At 36.5% G+C, this 26673-nt stretch overlaps 1 protein-coding gene across 3 annotated transcripts in view; it reads right to left on the bottom strand.

Annotated features, from left to right (window-relative positions):
• The window catches only part of BRWD1 (bromodomain and WD repeat domain containing 1), a 123223-nt gene that overhangs the window by 61480 nt on the left and 35070 nt on the right, over positions 1 to 26673 (bottom strand). For all 3 annotated transcript variants that reach the window (XM_061193903.1, XM_061193904.1, XM_061193902.1), the window contains exons 9-19: positions 22252 to 22352; positions 21019 to 21089; positions 19509 to 19609; positions 18661 to 18701; positions 17586 to 17684; positions 14586 to 14736; positions 14215 to 14349; positions 10150 to 10278; positions 9747 to 9972; positions 4455 to 4640; positions 78 to 261 (exon numbers count right to left, since the gene is read on the bottom strand). In XM_061193903.1, coding sequence (XP_061049886.1) covers positions 78 to 261; positions 4455 to 4640; positions 9747 to 9972; positions 10150 to 10278; positions 14215 to 14349; positions 14586 to 14736; positions 17586 to 17684; positions 18661 to 18701; positions 19509 to 19609; positions 21019 to 21089; positions 22252 to 22352 — 1424 coding nt within the window. The remainder of the gene's footprint in view (positions 1 to 77; positions 262 to 4454; positions 4641 to 9746; positions 9973 to 10149; positions 10279 to 14214; positions 14350 to 14585; positions 14737 to 17585; positions 17685 to 18660; positions 18702 to 19508; positions 19610 to 21018; positions 21090 to 22251; positions 22353 to 26673) is intronic.

Here is a 26673-nt window from a genome sequence, read left to right as displayed (position 1 = left end):
ATTAAAATATGTGTAAATAACCATATAGATATATTTTCACAGATATGAACAGTATTAATAGATATCCTAAAACAAACCTAAATATGCCTAGTGGTACCTCTGGCACAACCACTCTTCGTCTCCAAGCCTGCAGGTCACGCTCTGTAGCCATCTGACTACGTGGAGCATTCTGGTGCATTTGACGAACACCTTCCACTTGTCCACTACGACGCAGACCAATATTTGGAGGGGACTGGATGTCTAAGCTTAGTCTTCTAAAACCTAGGGAAAAATTGTCAAGAATGATTACAAAACAAACTTCAATCTAATATGCATATACATTCCTCCTACTAAGATACAAACCAAAAAAACAAGATCTACTGAAAAAACTTTGGAAAAAAGAATCTTAATGTGACTGAGATCAAAATGTAGGCTACATGGGGGCTTCCCTGGTGGCGCAGTGGTTAAGAATCCGCCTGCCAGTGCAGGGGACACGGGTTCAAGCCCTGGTCCGGGAAGATCCCACATGCTGCGGAGCAACTAAGCCCGCGAGCCACAACTACTGAGCCCGCGCGCCACAACTACTGAAGCCCGCGCACCTAGAGCCCGTGCTCTGCAACAAGAGAAGCCATCACAATGAGAGGCCCGTGCACCGCAATGAAGACTAGCTCCCGCTCGCCACAACTAGAGAAAGCCCGCACACAGCAACGAAGACCCAACACAGCCTAAATAAATAAATAAATAAAGATCTCTTTAAAAAATGTAGACTACAGAACAAACGTTAACATAACTATTAACCTCAATTTCTATTTTTATTAGACTTTCTGAAATTTAACGTACAAGCATTTTCTATAATAATGTTATATTTGCAGTCCTAAAAACCTTGCCTTCCTCAAAACTGCAAACTAAAAACACATCCTTCTGGAAAAATTAGCACTGCAAATAGATGCTTCAAACTGTGGTGGCTTTATAATAAGAGCTCTAACAACAAACATTATTTGGGACCTAAAGAGATAATCTAAGCCACTCAAGCAGGCAAGCTGCCAGAGCCCATTATTAAAAATTCACAAAAATGTAAAGTGGGGAAATGCTGGCAGCACCTGAACTGGAGCTAGGAGAGTGGGTAACAGGGCAATGCAGACCACATCAAGCCCTGAGCCTATGCAGAGCTGATCAGGTAGACACAGGAGGCAGGGCAACCTCCCAAGAGCTGGAAGTCACAAAGGATGGAGACCACCCTGGGTGGATGTGGAGGGAATCCCAGGCAAAGTACTTGTTTTCTTGAACCACAGGGTGAAGGGGATCCTGCTACTAATGCAACAAAAAAAAACTGGGGGCTATATCCTTTCCTATGGGAGGCTATTAAATTTTACTCCAAATATGCCAGCTCTCCTTGCTTAGGGTAAAACTCAAATATGAGTGAACAAACCTCTGCATTCTTCTATGTACAACATTCTGTTCACCAATCAAATGTGAACCAATTTGCCCTACACAACATATTATACTCCATCTATTAAAAATGACATTAAATGCCCCTATTAATCCAAATTTTATATTAAAATATATTGATGTTTAAGAAACACTTTTTGAATTGAGAACCAAAAATAAATTCTAAATTTTTTTTTTTTTTTGGCTGCACTGGGTCTTCTGCTGTGCGCGGGCTTTCTCTAGTTGCAGCAAGTGGGGGCTACTCTTCATTGCGGTGGGCAGACTTCTCATTGCGGTGGCTTCTCTTGTTGCGGAGCTCGGGCTCTAGGCACATGGGCTTCAGTAGTTGTGGCACGTGGGCTCCGTAGTTGTGGCTGGTGGGCTATAGAGCACAGGCTCAGTAGTTGTGGCGCACAGGCTTAGTTGCTCCGTGGCATGTGGGATCTTCCCGGACCAGGGCTCGAACCCATGTCCCCTACGTTGGCAGGCAGATTCTTAACCACTGCGCCACCAGGGAAGCCCTAAATTCTAAATTTGACTGCCCAAGTCATAGTATTATTCTCCAACAATTTGAAGAAAATATATGTTATGTATCACAACATTACTTGTAATAGCAAGCATGAAAAATAACTTAAGTGGCCATAAACAGATTAATTACAAAGACTGGTTATTCCACACAGTGGAGTACTATGAAGCTATAAAAAGGAATGAAGACGAGCTCTGTGAATGGAAGGAGAGTGATTTCTAGAATATGCTGTTAAGGGAAAAAAGCAAGGTGCAGAAAAATGCATACATATCTTGTGCCTCTTGCTCTGATGCACTGAGAAGAACACAGCAACTATGCAGTATTCTTACCTAAAATGTTTAACCTGAATCCAATTATGAGATAATCAGACAAATTCAAATTGAGGGAAATTCTGTGAAACAACAGGCCTGAACTCTTCAAAAGTACCAGTGCCATGAGGGAACTGTTCTAAATTAAAAGAGATGCAATAATTAAGCACATGGACCAAGGCTTGATTAAACCCTAAAATTTTAAAAAGCCATGAAGGACAATTTTGGGACAAGTGGGGAAATGTGAAGATTGTACATCAGAGAGCAGTACTGTAGAGTCTGTACATTGTGTAGTACTGTAAAGTCTGTTGACTGTGATCATTGTATTATGATCATATAAAAGAATGTTCCTGTTCTTGGAAGATACAGAAAGAAGCCTAAGGGATAAAGTTCACATCTTACTCTAAAATTTAGAAAAAAAAACATACCAGAGAGAAAGAAATTCTTTCAAGTGTATAGGAGACCCATACAAGACTGTTAACAGCATTTCTGTTTGAGATTAGCAAAATCTCAAAACTACCCAAAAGCCCATCAAGAGAATGAATTAATAAAATCAGATATACAACAGAGTACACAATAGTCAAAATTAATCCAATGCGACAACTGAGCAATCTTAAATATACAGCACTATGTGAAAAAAATTAAGTCCCTTTATAAACCTTTTATAAACCTTTTGATAAAGTTAACCTTTATAAACCTTTGGATAAAGTTTAAAAACAAATGCTTTTTATTCATACATTTAAGAGTGTCAAGTCTATTTTTTAAAAGGCGAAGAATCAACATGAGATTCAGAATAGTTGTTATCTTGGGATAGGGAAACAGGATAGGACCACATAAAAAGATGTAGATTATTACCATGATTTAAAACAAACCAAAGAGGAGCATGTGTAAACAAACAATAAGAGTATGTCAAGAACAAAGTTTTGATAGACCCAATTCTGTGCTGCTAGAATCCAAAACAGTTAAATATATAAAAGAAGTAAAACTTAAAGTATAAGGCACTAATTTTAAAGAGAAAAAAATAAAACTTGTAGACCTAACAGTCGCTGCAAATAAAAATCTAAAGCACTGCGAGTTCCCTGGCGGTCCAGTGATTACGACTCCCTACTTTCATTGCCGAGGGCCTGGATTCGATCCCCGGTTGGGGAACTACACAAGCCGGGATTTCCTGGTGGCACAGTGGTTAAGAATCCACCTGCTAATGCAGGGGACATGGGTTCGATCCCTGGTCCGGGAAGATCCCACATGCCGCGGAGCAACTAAGCCCGTGCGCCACAACTACTGAGCCTGCGCTCTCAAGCCTGTGAGCCACAACTACTGAGCCCATGTGCCACAACTATTGAAGCCCACGCGCCTAGAGCCCGTGCTCCACAAGAGAAGTCACCACAATGAGAAGCCCGCGCACCACAACGAAGAGTAGCCCCCACTCACCGCAACTAGAGAAAGCCTGCGCATAGCAATGAAGACCCAACGCAGCCAAAAAGAAATTAAAAACAAACAAAAAAGATCCCACAAGCCATGCAGCCAAAATAAAAAACAAATAATAATAAAAAAAATCTAAAGCCCAGTTACGAGGCAGATTAGATGAAAGGAAGATCAAGAGTGAAAGGGCAGAAAGAGCTGAAGAAACTGTTCAGAACACAGCACTGAGCGATAAAGAGACAGGAAATTTTATAGCATTTTACAGCCTCTCAAATCTTCTCTTATCTTCCACAAGGTTTTAGCTTTTCCAGAGTGAGTTTTCAGTTGCATAACAATCACCCATCTCTTCTAGATTATTTCCACTAATATAATTATTACTACATTCCAATATCAAGTACTTTGCCCTGAAAACTCACTTCAAGCTTCCTGATTCAGTAAGAAACAGGGCTCTACTCAATTCAGTTTTTTAAGGATTATAAAGGAAAGGAAACCTAGTGTTTCCTTTAGAAAACACTTTGTTCTTTATTCTTACTTATTTAATGTAATTTTGTAAATACCCTTATTTTAGAGCAAAAAGATTTCAATAGCCTTTCATAGTACTTGAAATTCAAATGTCCATTTGTTAGTCCATCAACCTTACACGTAATAAAGCTACCTCCAGACTACTACTCAAGTTGTAAGCGTACATTGCTTAAGGTTTTTTACACTGCATGTAGGGGACAATGACTTCATTTATTCTTCAATTTCAATCCAGCCATATTAAGGTAAAATATCTGTCATATATTTATTACCTCTTCGGGGTGTTTCTTCCCCATTTGAAAGTCCACTTGGAACAGCATCCTGACCTGCTCCCAGTCTCTGATCTTGCTGCTGCTGCAATTGTCTTATCATTCCATCAAGAACACTGGACTCTGGGCTTTGTTCACCATTGTCATTGGTTTGTAGGCTTATAATTTGTTCAATTACCTCTCCATCACCTGCAAATTCAATGAATGAATATGAAATCATAATACATATGAATAGGAAAAAACTTTCAATAGGCTACAATTAAAATTACATTAGCAATTGTCAGAATTCTTGTTTTTCAAAAATAATTAATTAAAGATATCTTTTATATTCATAACTAATTAAGTCATAGAAAAAATTCAAAACAAACTTTAGGGTACTAATACCACAAAAACCTCACCAGAGGTTCTGAAACCCTAGAAGTGAGCACCTGGAAACACACTTGAGTGAAAGTGAAAGTCTTGTTTTTCTGTTTCACATTAACGCCCCTCATATATACAAGTATTTCATTAAAATCTTATTTCCCAAGGTCTCTCTGACTATAACAACCAACAATGTGTGATTTCTGATGTAGAGAAAAGCAGTGGCATTTCTTTGTCTTAAGAAATAAAAAAGAGTAAGTAACACCTTTTAGGCCTTCAACAAATGACCACTCCCAACTCCAGCTCTCTCCCACCCCAAGTACGTACAGTTGAGGGAGGCAGCTTCCACATGCCTCTCCCACCAAGCTTAAGTCACTCTTTCAAATAGGCTTTAAGCATAGCCATAATCCTTCACGTACAAAATCAGATATTTTTAGATGTCTTTGCTTCTTTATTTTTCAAATAATACATTTTCAGAGATATTTAATAGGTTCAGTTAGTGTTAATGGATAAAAAGTGTTAGATGGTTGTGGGGTCTTGAAATTTACCTAAACATTGACATTTTCATGCAAACAACTCGTTACATATCCTCCCACCATAAAACGCATCTTCTTTGAACATAATATATAACATGGACCACCCCCCCACCAGCTTATAAGCAGAACCTTAACAAATTGCAATTAATAGGGTATTAGGCAAAAAGAATGCAAAGATACACTTGCATACTTGCATCCATAGTAACACGTCAGAAACTGAAAAATGTCATATACTATTTCGGGGGAAAAATACTTCTATCCTTCTATTCTACTAATCTACTTTTAGATCCCTTAAATCTTATTGATAACATCTCCATTTTACTGTGGAAATCAATGAAGAACTTAGAAGAGCTAAACAAAAACCACGGAAATTTTTTGATCACTGTCAAAAAATGACCTAAGACAGCAAGAAGAGGAGCCCTAATCTAAAAGGATAACAAGGGACTTCCCTGGTGGCACAGTGGTTTAGAATCCGCCTGCCAATGCAGGGGACACAGGTTCGAGCCCTGGTCCGGGAAGATCCCACATGCCGTGGAGCATCTAAGCCTGTGCACCACAACTACTGACCCTGCACTCTAGAGCCCACGAGCCACAACTCCTGAGCCCACGTGCCACAACTACTGAAGCCCGTGCACCTAGAGCCCGTGCTCTGCAACAAGAGAAGCCATCGCAATGAGAAGCCCTCGCACCACAACAAAGAGTAGCCCCCGCTTGCCACAACTAGAGAAAGCCCGCACGCAGCAGCGAAGACCCAACACAGCCAAACATAAATAAATAAAATAAATAAATTTATATTTAAAAAAATTCCATAAAAGGATAAAAAGACTTTAATTAGAACTAGGAATAACATAACATCCCTAAGATCACAACATGGAACCAAAGGGAAAACAGCAGAAAAGGAGACTTCTAATCCTCTCCCCTCCCCAAAAAACCCTATGTAACTTTTCTTTCACAGCACTGAATTTAAATGTAACTTGGGAAATATCAAGAATGATACTTGTTTCTACTTGGCATAATGCAGTCACCATTCAAATACCAAAGAAGGGTTCTACACATAAAGGCTTAAGTACTACAGTGCCCTTCCACTATAAACTACTACAACACTGGAAAAAATATATATGAAAGAAGGGCTTTCAGATATTGGATAACAGCACAGGACTGTGATCCCTGAGAGAAGACAATGGAGCCCAGTCTTTTGATTGCTCCAGGTAACAGCCTGGAGGCAATTTCCAGACTACAGAACAAGGAGAGGGAACCCAAGTACCACCCAGAGGTCACAATGAGTTGAGGGACAGAGGTCAGAGTTTGAGAGCAGGGGAAAGACTAAAATATGCAGGGCTGAATATCAGAGAGGACTGGATTGCACAGAAAGCTCAGAGGTACACAATGAGGAATCGATTCTTTGGCTAAATAATATGTGCACACATTGGTTAAAACTCCACCATGCTGGGGAATAAAACATGAAAAAGCCAAGCCATTTTTTAATGCCAAAAAATTGCCAGAACTCTCACAGGGCTGGCAATAGTACATGTTCCCACTAGCCAGAATAGAGACTTCAGACACAAACAAGAACTGTTTTAAGCATATTTCCAATTTTAACACTCAGAATATTTAAAAATGTGTGTTCAAAGCAGTGGAGAATACAATGACCGCTAGTAGTTTGGTGCCACAGCCTTGATTTGTGCTAAGGTACCAAATGTTTCACCCACCACTGCTTCTGTTTCATCAGTGCAAATGTCAAAGGTAAATAATAGTTCCATATTATTATGAAGATAGTCATAACCTCGAAGACCCCATAAAAGGTCATGGATAAAACCATGGGTCTGCAAACTACACACTGACAATTTAGGCCCTAGAACAACCATTAAAAATAAGTAAGACTAACAGGTATTGCTAATAAAACATTAGTGGCAATAATGATAAAACACTAAAAAATAAGCAACTTCAAAAAAGTTTGGAAAAAAAGGCACAAAGAACAGAAAGGATAAAGACAAAACAAGTAGCATTATATACAGCTTTAAGCCTGACTATACTAATAATTATATTAAATGTAAATGGTCTACATAGTCCAATTAAAAGACAGGTTGTCAGATTGGATTGCTGCCTGCAAGAAATCTGTTTTAATATAAAGACATATTGGTTAGAAGAATTGAAAAGATACACCATGATAACACTAATTTTAAAAAGTTGGATTATTTACTTTAATATGAAACAAAGTTAATGGTCTTCAAAACAAGAAATACTCCTGAGGATAAAAAGGGACATTTCATAATGATGAAAGAATTAATTCAGGGCTTCCCTGGGGGCACAGTGGTTGGGAATCCGCCTGCCAATGCAGGGGACACGGGTTCGAGCCCTGGTCCACGAAGATCCCACATACCGCAGAGCAGCTAAGCCCGTGGGCCACAACTACTGAGCCTGTGCTCTAGAGCCCAGGAGCCACAACTACTGAAGCCCACGTGCCACAACTACTGAAGCCCGCGCACCTTGAGCCCGTGCTCCGCAACAAGAGAAGCCACCGCGATGAGAAGCCCGCGCACCACAACGAAGAGTAGCCCCCGCTCGCCACAACTAGAGGAAGCCCGCACGTAGCAATGAGGACCCAACGCAGCCAAAAATAAATAAAATTGTAAAAAAAAAGAATTAATTCACCAAGAGCACAATCTGAAACGTGTATGTACAGAATAACAGAATTTTAAAATACATAAAGCAAAAATTGAGAGAACTGAAGGAAAAAATAAGACAAATCCACGGGATAGTTGGATATTTCAGCACTCCTTAAAACAGCCACAAAATGGAAAAAAGACAAATGTTTTTCAGCTACTAGTGAATAGATAAATGATGATATATCCGTACAATGGTGCACTATCAATAAACAGGAAAAAAACGACTGATACCTGCAACAGGAATGAATCTCAAAAGCACCATGTTAAGTTAAAGAAGCCAGACACAAAAGACTACATATTGTATGATTTCATTCATACAAAATTCCTTAAAAAGGAAAACTCAAAGTGACAAAATAAAACAGTCATTACAAGGGGTCAGGAGAAGGGAGAGGACTAATTCCAAACAGGCCCAAGAGAACTTTTGGGGGCACTGGAAATGTTCTGTATCTTGATTGTGGTGGTGGTTTACACGACTGTTTAACATTTCTCAACTCATTTGAATTGTACACTTAAAAGTGGTGAATTTTGTATATAAAGTACACTTCAATCGAACTAATAAAAAAAATTTGAAAGAGTAAACATATAGTGATTTACATTAATCTTTAACTTTAAGGTGATTTAGTTTCAGTAAATTAATCCTCATCCAAACTAAATAGAAGCATCTTTTTTCTTCATTTAATAATATTAAGGAAAAACACTACACTGCCATGAACAAATACAAAAACAGACAAAACAAAAAACTCTGTACTTGGCTAGGACAGGCAAAGTACAAGATGGGACTGGAACATCTTTTGCCAGAAAGTAAGGAAGTGCTCAAGGAATGATGGGGACTTGGGAAAATACACGAAACTCAGCTTGAATGGGCTCTCCCAGCCAAATCCAAGGATAATATGAGCAACTAAACAATGATAGTACTGGATTGTAACCCACTATATAACAACCCGGAAGTCCATACTAAAACTTAATAAACGAAATAAATAAATAAATGGGAGAGTAGTAGATGGCCAGCTAATGACAAAATGCAGGTGCAATGATAATAGAGTTAGAAAACCGTTTTGCAACCTTCAGAGTAACAACTGATTTAGGCAAAAATTATCAATGGATCCTAAAAGTTTGAAATAGAACAGGTTATTTAAACCACAAGCTACTTAATAATTACAAAGAGAAAAAAAAATTCATAGTGGAAAACCTTGGCGAATACCAAGTGTTCAAAGTCAGCGTCACCAATAAGTGCACAAAACACAATCATAAGCATCCTGACGTGATACTCCAGGAAGGCTACAACACCATTTATGTTGTCTTCTTTCCAAAATGCATAACCTGAACTTAATCAATGACAACTGAATTTAATGTGCAGTCCCAAATTAAAATCTACATCAAGGGAGAAAAAAAGCTATAACAGGCATTATTAGAACAATAATATTTGATTACAGACTATAGATTTGATAACAGTATAATTGTTAAATGTCCTAATTTTGATAACTGTTTATGATTACATAAGAAAATATCTTTGTTCTTAGAAAATACATACTGAAGTATTTAGGGGTAAATGGACATGAGGGCCAGAACTTAAGTGTCAAATGGTTCAAAACAATAATATGTATCTAGAGATAGAATAATAAAACAAAATATTAAGGACTGGTGAATCTGAAAGTACAGGAGTTCTTTGTATTATTACTTACATTTTTCAAATTAAAAATTAAACAAAACAAAAAAAACGACTTAGAACTTACTTGTTGCCACATAACCTAGCTGTGGAACCAAATGTTCATCTGCAGAATTTTCTCGGCCTGGTACTAATCTCTGATACTTAGTTGGATGAGGATTTCCATCTACATCTACCAAGAATGGTGGAGGCATAAGATGAGGAGCCTGCTGAGTTTGCTCATCTAAGACATAATTATTAGAATCCCTAATCAGTGGCCGATAGTCAGTATGGAAGAACATCTGATCGGGAATCTAGAAAAGGGAAGTTTACAAATTGATATTTTGAGGTTTATACATGTTAAAGAAAATAAATTATTAACCAGTTAACTTTATTTGAAAAGACAAAAAAATCAAATCAATACATCTAACCTATTTTCAAAACATCCTTTATAACTATTTTACATGCTATAAGAAAGTATATGAAATGACCTTTTCATATGGCTTGCTGCATCCAAAACCAAATATCAGAAGGTGACCGTGAGAATCTGTACAGGCAAAATGCTGTCCATCCTGTGAAAACTTACAGTCAAATACAGCTCCATGTCCTTGTCCTTCAATCTAGGAAACACGGAGGGAAAAATATATGACCATTTCTATGTAAGAGCTTCTGCTATATCAACTTCTGAAAAAAAAATTTTTTAAACAAATTTTTCGTTAAGCACATGTTAATATTTTCAGAAAATAAAATTCATTTTAGATACCACTAGCCTAGAAAAAAATCTTGAAAGATCTTCTAAGAATTAGTTCTCAAACTGATCAAATGAAGGATCATAAACCAATCCAAAATGAAGGCTTTCTTTACTTCTTACATTTGAATGACAATTTCACAAACTTTTCTTTCAATATATAACAAAAATCTTTTGATTAATAACCTACAAAGGAAATGATTAAAGATTAATGAAGTTTGGAATTCATGAACTAAAATCAATACTTTTATGGAGTTTAAGCTTTCCACTTAGATGAGACTAAGTGGAAATGCAAATGTGTAATGCTGCAAAGTCTCAAGGGTGCATATGTAAATGCCTGCACCTGCAACTACCTTATTTCAAACTGCCACAAATTTCAGGAAGGATACTCTAAGTGCATCATGAATGTTGCCTTAAATAGATAACTTTTAAACTGTTTTATTCTTGTTTTTTTTTTAACTGTAAATTATAGTAGTTTAGTATTATCAATTTATAGTTAAATGAGTTGTTTCATTAACTCAATAGTGTAGAGCTATGCTTATTTGTTGTCTCAGCCTATAACTTTCCAATAATTAAACTTTAGGACAAGTTAAATCAGCGTTGGAAGAAGGATTCATCCACCCAACTAACTGCCAAAACAAACTCACATACATACCTAAATACCCGCTCGAAAAGCAACAATTCACTACTGCTATACCACACATGAATGAGTGCCAATTAACAAAATGGGGGGGAAAAATTAAGGTATTGGGATATTTAGGGACTTGCTGAATAAGATAATCCATGTATACAAATTTGCATTCTCTCATAACATAAAAAGGAAAAAAATGTGTAAATATTTTCCCTCCTATTACACAGATTCACCACCAGGGTCCTTTGAAGAGCCACCTCCACCACAGCCCAACCTGCACCCTGGCACCACTTCACACCTCTGGCCTGAGACCTTCAGTCCAAGTAAAGCAGAGGAGGGTGGGGAGGGGAGAGCCCTTGGCTGGTAAAGCAAAGACAGTGGCAGCTACTCTCCTATCATACACATGGAACTTACTGCACCAAAAGCTTTGCTAAGGGTACCTGCTGAGAAGGAAGTTTTCCCAAGTGGGCAAACCTACCTAGGCAGAGCAAGACAGTCTCCAGTTTTTACCCACAGTCTGAAGAGTCCTACACAATGATTCCTGACAAAATACGACCTGCAACTGTGCCTGGAGAACACTTCAGTGTCACATTATGTTAACTATTTACTTAATGAAATACTGTTTTTGTTAGTAGTTTACAACCGTAAGTAATTTGTCTAGCATTAAAGAATTAGGAGACTCTCAGATGAGCAGTAAAGGTAAGAAGAATTCAGTATACAAGGCCAATTTTTGGTGTCTGACTGGAAATAAGATCATCGTTGCCCATTTGAGACTTTTTTCAGATTACTCTTTGGCTTAGAGGTTATTTTAGCTTATATTCTGTTTAAAGTCTGAATTAATGTAGTTTTCTGTTTTAATAGATTAAATTTAGTATGTAATGTTCCTATTGAGTTTTAAAGGCTAATTAAAAGATGGATGTACCTATGAATTTTAAGGCCATAGAAAAACTGAAGAAGGCTTAGTTCTTTTTCCAGTAATTTGAACAGAGATGCAAGTTTCAGAGATGCCTAATGATGTACTTGGGGCATGCTATTTGAGTTGTTTTAGTGCACTTAATGTTAATAAATAAAAAACTGTATTTTAAACTGTTTGTTGAAGAAACTGTCCAGTGTAAGCACATTGAAATTAAAATTTTAAGGTCAAAAAAAACCAACAAAAACATGGAACACATGAACTAAGATGGTCTTCAATCAAATATCTAAGAATCATTCACCTATAGGATGCTACTATATTGTCTCAAAAATTAATTATAGTTTGCATTGGACCTCAATATAAACTGAAGAGTAACGGTATAAAACCTATCATATATATATGAGATATATATATATATAAAAATCAAAAGTCTTAACAATGTACAAGCCCTTTTACACATTTCCCTCAGAATTTATCCCAAGGAAATAATCAGGGATCTACCTAAACAGCCATGTATAAAAACATTCAAAGTATTGTTGCTGTGCATATTTTAGAAACCACTTAAATACTCAACAACAGTAAATTAACTATATAGGTAACATACTTCTAAGATAGGCTGAATTTACCATCAAAAATATATTTGCAAATTCTTAAAAAATACTTAAGGGTTTGGAAAACATTCTTTATATAAAATGAGAAAGGATTACAAAACTATGTGCAAGAATGCCAACTAATAAACATGTAAAGAACGATGCCATTAGAAAGCCTTCGATGGATACTGATATTTGTGAAAGTTTAATGAGGAACCAGACATTTACATAGTCTCTGAAAAAATTAGTTTAAGATTTACAAAGAAAAAAACAACTATTTTAAAAATCAGTGGGGAAACTTGGCAGATGCCACCTTAACCAAATATTAATAATTATCACCATATAACAGTGGAACATATAAATATCATGTGCCTTCTAATATAATGGAGGGCACACTATCATTTATGTTTTATTACATCAAAAAAATGTGGGGCTTCCCTGGTGGCGCAGTGGTTGAGAGTCTGCCTGACAATGCAGGGGACGCGGGTTCGCGCCCTGGTTTGGGAGGATCCCATATGCCGCGGAGCAACTGGGCCCGTGAGCCACAACTACTGAGCCTGCGCGTCTGGAGCCTGCGCTCCGCAACAAAAGAGGCCGTAACAGTGAGAGGCCCGCGCACCGCGATGAAGAGTGGCCCCCGCTCACTGCAACTGGAGAAAGCCCTCGCACAGAAACGAAGACCCAACACAGCCAAAAATTAATTAATTAATTAATTAAAATCTTTTAAAAAAAAAAGTGAAGAACAACTCACAGAATAAAATATTTGCAAATTGTACATCTTATAAAAAAAAAAATGTGAAACAGTATTGAATCATGAAGAAATATCAGATAAAACAAAGATATCCTGTAACATTACTTGCCTGTAAAAGGGCAAGATATAGGAAAAAAAAAAAGGCAGAATTATTGATTTTACAAAACTAGAGATACATAACTACTTAATACAATGCATGATCCTGAATTAGATCCTGGTCCAAGGGGTAAAATATAACTATAAAGGCATTATTAGGACAACTGACAAAATTTGAATGTAAACCTGGATTAGATAATGCTACTTTATCAATGTTAAATTTGCCTATTTTGGTAACTGTATTGTAGTTATGTATAAGAAATGCTAAAAACATGCAATAAGATCGTAATCTGGTTTTCAAATATTCATGTGCAAAAAGAAGAAACGCTGAAAAACAATGATGTTTGATTCCCTAGATGACTCTACTGAGTATTATTTTTAATTATCAAATTTTTTTTTTTGGCCGCACCACGTGCCATGTGGGATCTTAGTTCCCCTGCATTGGAAGTGCTGAGTCTTAACCACTGGATGGCCAGGAAGTCCTTACTATCAAATGTTTTAATAAATTTAAATAGTGAAAAAGTTGTGTGAATTACCATAATTTTGCCAATATAAACACAGACGGGGACAAATTCACACACACAAAGCTAAATAAATAAATTTTGAAAATCTTTCCCTCATGTGAATTAGTTATACAGATTAATTTCACATTTGTATGTATGTATGTATGTATATATGGCTATCAGATATTTATCAGACTAAGTAGTGCCCTGATTCCTAGAAATATAAACTGCCAAAATATGCAGATCGGTTTCTGGCTACACTTCATTATCCAAATACGTGAAACAAATGCAAACATGCATGAAGATACCTCTCACTCCACTTACCATATTAAAATAATGTTTCATCTTGGTGCCTTTTGTAATATCCCATATGAATATGCTGCCATCATGTCCTGCAGATAACATAATTCTGGAATCAAAGGGATGTGTCTCCAAAACAAATACTTCATCAGCATGTCCCTTTATTCAACAAAGTCATACAGTTAAGGAGGGTTTGCAAGTTATAAGTTTAAAATTAAAAGCCCATATTGTCACAGTGTATAAGAGTTTTTAAATATGTATTAATGACAGTAATTTATACATTAGTATATATACAAATTTCTATTCATTTGATAATATAAATGAAACATGTTTATTAAAAATAAAATTATAGTTCAAAAATTTTTGATTTGTTATATTTTATAAAAACTACCTACCAATAAGTTATGAAGCAGCTGTCCAGTATAAGAATTCCACACTTTGAGGACATGATCATTCACAGCTGTGACAACAATGCTATCATTCTGATTCCAAGCTATCATTGTTACTTTGGGTTTCATAAACCTTTCCTCTTCTAAAGATAAATCTCTAAGAAAAAAAATATGAAATGTGCAATGCTATATGTGTAGGAGGCTGTACTATGTACACAATCCCTCATCGATACAAAAATAACTAAAGTAATCCAGCTCATGTCCATACCTTACCAACTCGATAGAGAGTTCATCACATCTGACCCGCAACAGGTTATCTATAAACAGATAAGGGCAAAATCCCGAGGGGTAAGGGATGATTTACAAACCGTTCGGAGACTGAATACAGGCAGATTTCAGAATACCGCCACTGCTCATGAAAGCAAAGCTTTTTCTCTCTACCTCTTTTCTAATTATTCCCTTCTCCTGACCCCAAGCCCTGTAAGTAATACTTTCAACTGCTTCACTCTCTATAGATGACAAAAAACTTCAGGAAGACAGAAAGAAAGAAATTCATCTTTATGACCCCAATGTCTAGTAAAGTGCCTGACACAGACTCTCAATTTGCTGAACTGTAAATGAGCTGCATTCAACTCTTTCTACTTCCCTATAAACTGTTCCTACAGGTCCTTGCCAAGAACGGTCTTGGATACACGTCTGCAGTGTTTTGCTGCCTTTATGAAAGCAATATGCAAAGCTTCTGAATAAAATACAGCAGTCAGTAGTATGGGGTTGGGGGGAATGGGGGGACCTAGCTGCATCTGAAATCATAGAGCACATTCTAAGAAATGATTAAGCATATAATAAACACGTATTTTAAAGAAAACGGCTACAAGAATATGGAATGAGTGCTATGTAACACCCATCTATGTAAGCACCATGGAACACAAATGAGAGAATAATTCTAACTAGACTGATCAGAGGAAGTGTAACATAAAAGACAATAGGGGACTTCCCTGGTGGTGCAGTGGTTAAGAATCCACCTTCCAATGCCAGGGACACGGGTTTGAGCCCTGGTCGGGGAACCAGGATCCCAGATGCCACGGGGCAACTGGGCCACGTGCCACAACTACGGAGCCCGTGCACCACAACTAAAGAGAAGCCTGCATGCCGCAACGAAGATCCCACATGCCACAACTAAGACCCAACGCAGCCAAATAAGTAAATAAATAAATGACAAAATGGAATACAGGCTAAGACCCTCCACGCTTCATTTGAATTTACTAACAGACGTGTTGCATTTCATCAAGTTGATTAGCCAAGATTAGAACACTAAAACAAATATATCCATCAATTTTTACACACAGAAAACACTGCCTTTCAAGATATGAAATAAGTAAAACTTTAAATGAGAAAAGAATATTTCCACCACGAGGGAAAATACAAGAAAAGTTCTCTCCATGAAGAGAGGGCGACAACAAGAAAAATAAACAGTTTTCAGTCTCATTTAAAAATTTCTATTCAAGTTTTTACAATGGTATTCCTATTTTGCCTAATAAAATAATTGTTCATGGGCGAATACCATTTCAAATGTTCTTCACTGCCATTCTTCCATTATTTTTCACTTTCACACTAAGATGCTTCTAAATATCCAGATGTAACATCCTTAAATAATCGTAAAGATTTGTTTGTGAACAAGGATTATCAGATTTCTAGTATGTATTCTTTCCATTCTCTACCACAGATTATTTCACAAAAATATTAATATCAAATTTATTTTGAAATCCAATACAATTGTTTGAGCCACAGCAGAGAATGGGTTAATTTCTCCTACTATTACTAAAAATAAAGCAGACATGAAGATGTCTAAAATGTGTAACATTTCTCAGAAAAACTGCTAAGAACATTGATATGCCTACTCTAGACCAAGCAGTGCTAGAAATTTTCATATGATTTAAAATTGCCAACAATACTTAAAGGCAGGTAGTCTCACTTCCCAGATGATGAAACAGATTAATAAATATTAAATGATGTTCTCAAAATTATATAGCTATAAACAGTATAAATGGTATTTGAGCAAAGGTCTGACTCCAAAACACATATTCTTTCCACCACCTGTACTGCCTCCCAAAATATACAAACCAAAAAAGCAATGTATTTGAAATTTGTAATATTTATCTTGGAAAGTACTAAACTTATCTCAAAGATGCTCAAGATACATTTTTGAGACTTTGGAGGTTGAGGGAGGGGGACAGTTAGACAAACTTGCCTTCAATGCCATTTTACAAACCAAAATTTCAGCATACAAAAAGAAAAATTTTCACTCCCACTGGAGCCCAATTTTTTTAAACTTAAAGTGTGTTTGTTTGCTTTTTTTCGCCAGAAGTAGCTGTAAGTGACTTCTTAAAAATTCCAAAAATCCTAGCTTCAAAAAGGAGAATTTTCTGAAAATTTCCACACTTGATATACTTGAGTTATTTTTATATATTTTTTGAAATAGTAGGCGGGGACTTCCCTGGTGGCACAGTGGTTAAGAATCCGCCTGCCAACGCAGGGGACACGGGTTTGAGTCCTGGTCCAGGAAGATCCCACATGCCGCGGAGCAACTAAGCCCGTGCACCACAACTACTGAGCCTGTGCTCTAGAGCCTGCGAGCCACAACTACTGAGCCCGTGCGCCTAGAGCCCGTGCTCTGCAACAAGAGAAGCCACCGCAACGAGAAGCCCGCACACCGCAACAGAGTAGCCCCTGCTCGCCGCAACTAGAGAAAGCCCGCGCGCAGCAACGAAGATCCAACGCAGCCAATAATTAATTAATTAATTAATTAATTCTTAAAAAAAAAGAATATACGAGGTTTAAGTATTTATCTGTCAGATGTGCAGGAGGGAGCCATTCACTTAGATCGCAGCTCTTCTAATAGGAGGTGGCTCCAGTCCCCTGAACAAAGCAATCAACCAACCAGAGAGAGAGAGAGAGAGACCAAGTACTTAGGATGCACCTACTTAGAAACAATCCGTCTCAACTTACCCTGAGATTCTTGTAGCCATATCCAGTAAGATGCTTCTCCATTCTAACTGCTCAAATCTCCAAATCCGTGCTGTTCCATCTCTGCTACCACTTAAAAACCTTAAAAGAAAAGAAGATCTTCTACTCACATACGTGCTACCAAGGGCTACGGTTAAAATTTCAAGTGAAAAAATTTTTAATGTAGCTATCTTGACTGCAGGTAAATCTATAGGTGTTAATTCCAAAAGACAGGGAATTTAGCGTGTATCTAAACAGAGAAAATCTGGTTTGCTATGATTTGCCTGGCCCTATTAAGCAAAGCACATTTCAAACTCAATCACTAGCTTCTCGAATAGACTGTTTTGAAAAGACAATGTACAATAAGTATTTGGAGGGGGGGTGTGGGGGGAGAAGGACAATTAAAAATGTATGGAAGAAACAGTAAAACCAAAAGCACCATTATAAGCATTTTAACTCTAAACTCAAATTAATTCATGCTAGCCATGTGTAAAAATAAATCAATCATTTAATAAAGTTAAGTGTTAAAAAATCACAGTTTAGGAATGGTACCTGAAAAGACACTGGGGACCACAAAGGATTTAATTTAAGTGATAATTCTGTTGCATTCACAGTGATTGATTAGAAAAGATTTTCTTTTAACTACTCAAATATAACAAATTTCTTTATCTTTACACCTAATATTCCTATAAATCAAACATTTAGCCAGCAGTGAGATAAAGAAAAACTACTTTTGGTCGTAGGGGGCTGCAGAAACTACAATTCTAAAAACTTACATTTAATTGTTTCCTCCCTGCCCCAGACACTTTTCCTTCAATTATTACATTTACTAACCAGTACCTGCAATATGATATATACCTACAAAGTGATATATTAGTTATACTAATAGGAAGCATAGTATATTTACCTAAAAACACACTCACAAATACAAACATGGTGGGGGTGGGGTGGGATGAATTGGGAGATTGGGATTGACATGTATATACTGATGTGTATAAAATGGATGGCTAATAACCTGTTGTATAAAAAAAAATTAAATTAAAAAATTTAAAAAACAAACACACACACACTTACTTACCGATCACCATTGTTACAAAATTGGATACTATCAACTTTATCCTAAAGAGGGGAAAAAACCAAACACAAAAGTAATCATCTACATAGTCTGTACACAAAGAAAACCCACTCAGTTTTAGAGCCAGAAGCATATTTGGTTTAAAGCTAGAGATATGCACTTACGCTGCTTAACCCTGCCATTCAAACATATATTGTACGTTTAAGTGCAAAGAATCTACCTACGAACCTAATAAGACTAAGATACAGCTCTTGTCTCAAAGATAGACACATGCGGTAAAAAGAAGCCTACTTCTAAAATTAAAGCGGTATTTGCAATTAATTACATCTGTATAAAAATTGATATGTGTAGAAAGTAATCAAAATAAAAGGTTTAAGCAGCTGAAAACAAGGTACATTCACTTCGATGATTATGTGCAAAAAATAATAATAATAATTTCTTTTAAAGTGATTTTTTTATCAAATAACTTCACAGAACTTCCTATAGGAGAAAAGATGACCTGATCGCTAACCAGCACTCCAGAATACCGACAGTTATCTATCTTAGTACACATTGATAAAACAGCATTCTAATTTCATGAGCTTGGTTTAGATAAATAGACCCAATTCAAACCTAATCCACCCAGATTAATTATCATAATCAAGAGTTTGGACTTAAAGCTGAAATAACCACTGCAAAGTATTTGGCACCGTAAGGTGCTGAGTTTGTCAATATCATGCTTCACCTTTAAATCCAATTTCCCCTAAATTTAAGTTAAAATTAAAATCAGTAACAATTTCCCTTAGCAATATGAGGTTATGTACCAACAGGAATATTAACAATCTACAGAATTTTAAAATGTAAATACTTACAGTGTGACTTTCAAGTTCTGCGATTTTTTCAGGTGCTTCAAAACCCAAAAAATACATTCTGATTACGTGATCAGTACTACCTGTGGCTAAAAACATACCACCTGAAATAAAAATTTTAAGGTTTAAAAAATCCAGTTTGTAACAAATATCTTAACCAAATTTCTGTATTAAATTAAGCAAGCTCTCTATGCCAAAACTAAATTTATCTCAATAAATCCGTTTTCTAATTCATTATATAAAGAACTTTTAAAATTAATGCAGTGTAATGCTGTGACTTTTAGGAAGAAATATATATTTGGTCTTCATCCCTTTTTCTGGCAGAACTCCTAAAACCCTTAGAATTTCCTAAGTGAAGTGATACTGGTGTCTTGATTTTCATCAAACCCATTTCAACCACACCAGAGTTTATGTTAATGAGGTGACTTTTGGAAAGCATCTATGGATGGGAGCTAACTGCTAGGGGAACCAACCATGTGATAAGAGAGTTGGGAGACAGCTGAATCAACAGTGATGACCAATGATTTAACCAACTGTGCCTATGTAATGAAGGCTCCATAAAAAACCCAAAAGGGCAAGGTTCAGAGAGATTCCAGGTTGATGGACAGGTGGAGATCAGAGAAGAATGGCACACCCAGAGAGTGCCCCTTCCCACGTACTTTATCCTATGCATCTCTTCCATCTGGCTATTCCTGAATTATATCCTTTTATAATAAACCAAAAATCTAGTGAGTAAAATGTTTGAGTTTTGTCAGCTGCTCTAGCAAATTAATCAAACCCAAGGAGGAAGTTGTGGGAATCTCTGCTCTATATAGCCCATCAATCAGAAGCACAGGTGACAACCTGGTCTGAGGCTGGGGGTAGGTGGGGCATCTTGCAGGACTGAGCCCTTAACCTGTGGGATCTCACACTAATCTCTAGGTAGGTAGTGTCAGAATTGAGTTGAATTCTAGGACACCCAACTAGTGTTGGAGAATTGTTTGGTGGTGCTGGGGGGGGGGGGGCGCAGGAAGCACACATCAAATGAGGCTTAATTTTTAAAAGTTAATTCAGTCTGGAAATGTTCACTATCTCCCTCTGTTGTATTAGTTGTGACAATGACTTTAAGATGCTGCGGCTCTGAAAATGCATGAAAAGGGGCTCTGCTTTCCAAACAGCTTTACACACCTAAACCTAGCTATGGAATATAAAGTTCACTTGTTCAAATTTTCAGACTTCTATGGGGAAAGATCTTTGACCTCTCCCAAAAAGAAAGGTTTCACACAAGTCCACTGTACAAGGAAAGAAAATGGAGAATAATTTCACAAGATGTGTGGAAAACAAATTTAAACTACCAAAAACATGCAGTTCAGTTAAAAGAACCACATTCTTGGTTTATCATACACACAGGGCACATGGCACAGGAATTGCTCATATGGACACTTTAAGACTCCTTTTTGCCAGCTCTCTCTCATAATGTGGTCATTCAAAATGCTAAAAGAAAACTAAGAAAAAAACACTAAAGTTATCTTACCAACACTAAAAGAAGAACAAAGCATTTGAACGCCTGGTCTAGGCTTTTCAGTGAACTTCAGGGGACGTGGACTTGAAAAGAAGATGTTTTAAAATACGTTAGTTTAGCACATTAACATGGTTTAAAATATTGGTTTTAATCTAGCATATTTAAATGTTATAATCTTATTTCTAGTACCTCACAGTATACCAAATATTTCCACATATGCTGTTATAGTTGGATGGATTTTAGAGGACTGTCCAATCCCCAAACTTATAAAGAACATAGTATACAGAAAGAGCAAGCCTACTAACCCCCGTTCTGTAACTTAGGTGACCAAAGCTCAGACAGTGTAAGAGAATCCATTATCGAGGCCACAGAGCAGGATGTAGAACCACCAGGTGATAGCATGGTCCAACAGAAAGGGCATGCGAGCCACACGTGTAACTTTAAATTTTTAGTAGCCACATCATAAGTATAAAGATAAAACTAGGGTTTTTAGTAGCCACATTATAAGTAAAAAGATAAAATTAGTTTTACTTCATTTAAACCAATATATCCAAAATATCACATCAATTTTAATAAAATTTTATTGAGGACTTTAGGTTCTTTCTTATTAAATCTTTTAAATCTTCCAGAGCATACTAGACACTAATAATACATCTCAATTTGAAGAGTTTTCATCCAAAATACTTGATCTGTACTCAGATTTCATAAAACTTATAGCTGAAAAACTAAATTCACATACTCAAGTTGTTTGAAATATGCTTAAAAGTTTTGTAGTAACTGGATCGTATCAGTTAAATTTAAATTAATAATTCGATTCCTCAATTGCACTAGCCACATCCGAAGTGCTCAATAGAGACATGTGGCTAGCGGGTAACACACTGGGCAGTGCAGGGCTATAATCCAGGTCTGATTCTTAAATGATCCTGCCTAAATTTCTGCCTATGTAATTATACATTTCTAACATTTTTCAAAATGTTCACATATATACTATCATTTTTTCTTTTTCAAAAAAATGTGCCCACTAAGACAGCATGGCTATGCTCCTTTTACATATCCAACTATCTAAATCGTACAGTGTAAACAGTAGTCAATATGGCACATATGCTGTATATAACAAAAATTAAATTCAAAAGTAAAAAGGCAACCACAATACACAATTTCTCTTTATAATCAGATTTCATTTCACTAGACTAAACTGTAACAACATTAAAAAAGAAAACTTATTACACAATTAAAGTCACTTACCTGAATTTCAGGGATTCTAAATCCCACTGCCAAAAACAAACTGTCCCATCAGCACCAGTAGAGACCATGTATCTTTGAGAGCCTTTGGCCATTGGGCTAAACTAAAAAGGAATAACATTTACAATTCAGCTTCCTGAGCTGCTACTGTAGTTAAACAGTTTTTCAAAGTTAACTTCAACTAACACTTTAAGTAAAACACAAGAAATCCAAAATATAGGTGATATTATTGCAGTGAAAACTCATAACCTGTAAAAAAATGAAGTCTATCTCTAATTTGTAAATGTAATGTGATCTCAATAAATGATTATTTTCAAAACTAACAAGAACAGTCAGAAAAACTTTTACAAAGAGAAAGTAAAGATCTAGTCCTATCAATGTGAAACCTACCACAAGGCCGATTAATTAAAACTATGGGGCACAGTAGGTACACAATGACAGAATGACCAATGGAAAAATGTGAAGTCCAAACTGGACTCTAATACACAAGACTTAAGATAAAGGAGCCATCTCAATCAGTTGAGGAAACAATGGATCGTAAATGCATAAATGGTAAAGGGACAACTGTGCAACAATCTGGGGAAAAAATGGATCCATTCTTCAGACTGTAAAGCAGGATAAATTCCAAGTGATCAACATTTTAAGTATTTAAATAACAAAACCATAAAAGTATTATAAGAAAACACAAAAATTATATCGTAACTTCGGAACAGGGCTAACATTTGTGCTACACAAACAAGCTAGAGAAAGCAAGATCAATTTGGTCCAGAGACATCCTGGACCAAACGCAGCTTTTAAGGCAGCTTAAAAGACAGAAAAATATAAGGAAAACAAGAAAAACGCACTAGGCAAAGGAATAAGATGAACAAAAATACAAAAGTGAGAGGGAATGTGATATGTGATAGTTAACAGAAAGATCTGTAAGACTAAGTGTTCATTTTGGAAGTGGTATGGAAATGGGTTAAATGGATAGAAAATCTCGACCCGATAAGAGCAAGTTAAGAGGTTAACTGTAGTTCTCAAGTAAAACACTGAAGGCAACCCAAAGATCTATCTGACAGCAGTATACAATATTGATTGAAAAGGAACAGATAAGATAAAGAACCGAGAATCAATCCAATTGATCCAAGAACCGTAACTGGAGGGCAGTACCCCCTACCTTCATGAAAGAAGCAACACAACTTGCTGACTCATGAGACATTCAAGATAAAGGAGCTTAAGCAAAAGGAAGACCAGGATTGCCATTAAGAGAAAGGAAGTGTTGGGAAGAAATGGGTTGGTTTTGTTTTTCCGTATGATTTACATACTTACGTATCATTACATGCCAGAGAGATATAGTTTATTATCTCTGTTTCATGCTTTTTCCCAAGGTTATATACACTTTGTAAGAGAGATAGGATTTGAACCTATGACTTCTTCAGCGAAGCTTCTTCTAAGCTCCTTCTCTCGAATATATGAAATGAAGGGTTTTTTAAGTGATTATTTACATCTAAGTAGATATGTTTCAGAACATGGACTAACAATGAGTTTTAGAGAATATCCCATTAAAAGTAATAACTGAAATTATATTAACAATTGGATATTCTTGTTAATTAAAATTAAAACAAGGTAAAATTTGTAACCTTGCCAACACAGAGTACTTTAAGAATTTTAATTAAAGTTAGTTAGAACACAGGTGACTTAATATGACAGATACACAAGTCGTTTGCTGCTCTCTATTTTGTCTCACTGATGTCTTTGTCTAGCCCTGGGTTGACACTATACTGTTTTCTCTATAACATCTTTTAAAGCATTTTTAAATATCTAGTATGGCAAAAAGTTGAGGGTTTTTTGTTTTTTTGAGGGATTGGGGGGGGAGGTTGGCTATTTGTGCTTATCTTTCTCTTTCTAAATGAACTTGATAACATGCCAAGTTCCATTAAAACAAAGCAACTGGGATTTCAAATGTAAATACACTGACTTTATACCATGATTTGGAGATGTGACATCTTTACAACATTGAATCTCCTGATTCAGGAGCACGGTAGACATTTTCACTTAATTAGACTATTCCCTCCCCACCACCCAAGGTTCTGTCATTATTTTCAAGACCTTTCCCGTCTCCTGGTAAGTTTATTCCTATGTGAAGCTTTTGTTGCTATTGTGAATTATATACTTTTTTCATTATGTTTGCAAACTGATTATTGATGGTTTATAAGAAACTTTTGGTTTTAGGACATGGGTCCCATGTTTTACTAAGCTCTCAGCAGTTCTAATAGGTTTTAATAGAATTCACCAGGTAAATCCTCTTAAGTTTGTGTTTTAAGAGATTTTTTTTTTAGTACCCAACAGGTATTTTTAACTTTTGAAGCCTTCCTTTTACTGTTTCTAAGTAACAACATTTCCTCAAATGCAGTATCACTGACATATAGCCATGTTTTATTAACCACCCTCAAAGCTACTCATTGATGACTGTAACATGCATCTCTAAATAAAGGAAACAGTAAGAACTGCAATTTCTCAAAGTCCCTTTTGGCTTTGTGATTCTGTACTACAATCTCACATGTCTACTTCCAAAGTCAGAATAGTTTTCCTGAAATCACACATTCTGAGTAACTGTCTAGTATATAACATGTGCCTGAGAGCATAATAACCTCTACTTTTACAACTTATTCAATGGCAAAATAAGAAGTCTTTAATGTATGTTGATCCTCTATTTTGCTATTAAAGAATGCATTATTTAAAGGTAGTAAGCTGTCCTATTAACTGTTAAAATGCAAATCTTTCCTGTGTGCTCACATGTGCATTCTAGACAGAGCTATTAGCATGGGGGAGTGGAGGAGGGGGTAAAATTCACACAACGTTAAATTCACCACTTTAACCATTTTCAAATGTATAATTGGGGCTTCCCTGGTGGCGCAGTGGTTGAGAATCTGCCTGCCAATGCAGGTGACACGAGTTCAAGCCCTGGTCTGGGAAGATCCCACATGCCGCGGAGCGACTAGGCCCGTGAGCCACAACTACTGAGCCTGCGCGTCCGGAGCCTGTGCTCCGCAACAAGAGAGGCCGCGATAGTGAGAGGCCCGCGCACCGCGATGAAGAGTGGCCCCGCTTGCCGCAACTGGAGAAAGCCCTCACACAGAAATGAAGACCCAGCACAGCCATAAATAAATAAATAAATAAAACTAAAATGTATAATTAAGTGGCATTTGGTACATTCACAATACTCTGCAGCCGTTATCACTATCTGCTCCCACAACTATTGTAAGATTAAACTGAAATCTGTCAAGGCATTTTCCATTGATTCTCTTGGCTTTTTCAAGTAGGTAATCAAACTGCTTGAAAAAAATGAGAATTTGGGGGAATTCCCTGGCAGTCCAGGGGTTAGGACTCCATGCTTCCACTGCAGGGAGCAGGGGTTAGATCCCTGGTCAGGGAATTAAGATCCCGCATGCCACACGGCACGGCCAAAAAAAAGAAAATGAGAATTTTTTTCTCTTTCTTTCCAATATTTATACATTTTTGTTTTTTCTTGCTTAGTAGTACTTGCTAATGTTGAACAGTTGCAGTGATAGTACAGTGTTTGTTCATTTTCCCCAAGTGTCACTTCGCAATATTTCAAATCTGCATAAGAGTTGCAAGAATAGTACAATGAACACTCACATACCAGTCACCGAGATTCACCAATCGTTAATATTTTGCCACACTTGCCCCTGGCTACTGGATGGACTTGAACCATCTGAATCTAAGTTGCAGACATCATGACACTTCAACCCTAAAATCCTCAGCATGTATCTCCTAAGGACAATGATATTCTCCTACATAATACATTTATAAGACTCAAGACATTTAATATACAATTAATATTGAAATTTCCCCCAATTTCTCAGATGTCCATTATAGGTTTTCTTTTTTTTTTTCCTCTCTTAAAGACAGGATCCAAATCACATATTTATATTTGTCACATTTTTTACTTTCCTTATAAAATAGTTCTCCCACCTTTTGTCTTTTTGAAACTAAGCTTTTGAAGGATATAGATTGCTTTCATAAACTGTTCATTTGGATTTGTCTGACTGCTTCCTCATGTGATTCAGGTTAAACATTTCTGACAGAAATACTAACAGGTAGAGAAAGAATTTTAACTACAGATTCAATGCATTTTATAGTTACAGGTCTATTCAGATTTTTCTTTCTGTGCCAGTCTTAGTGTTTTTCTGATATTTACCTATTTCACTTTTTCAAATTTTCCATATAAAACTTTTAAAATATACTTTTTAGTATCTGAAGGTTCTATAGTGATTCCCTTTTTCAAATATGATAATAGTTATTTATGATATTTCTATTTTGATCCTAGATTAATCTCAGTCTTACACCATTTTTAGTATTTCATTCAAAGAACTTTTGGCTTTGTTGATACTCTTTACTGTTATGCTTATTTTTTCCATC

This window comes from Eubalaena glacialis, chromosome 6, assembly GCF_028564815.1.
Source record: "Eubalaena glacialis isolate mEubGla1 chromosome 6, mEubGla1.1.hap2.+ XY, whole genome shotgun sequence".
Taxonomy (NCBI): Eukaryota; Metazoa; Chordata; class Mammalia; order Artiodactyla; family Balaenidae; genus Eubalaena; species Eubalaena glacialis.
The sequence above is the reverse complement of the archived record's forward strand: the minus strand, read 5'-3'. Positions and strand labels throughout refer to the sequence as shown.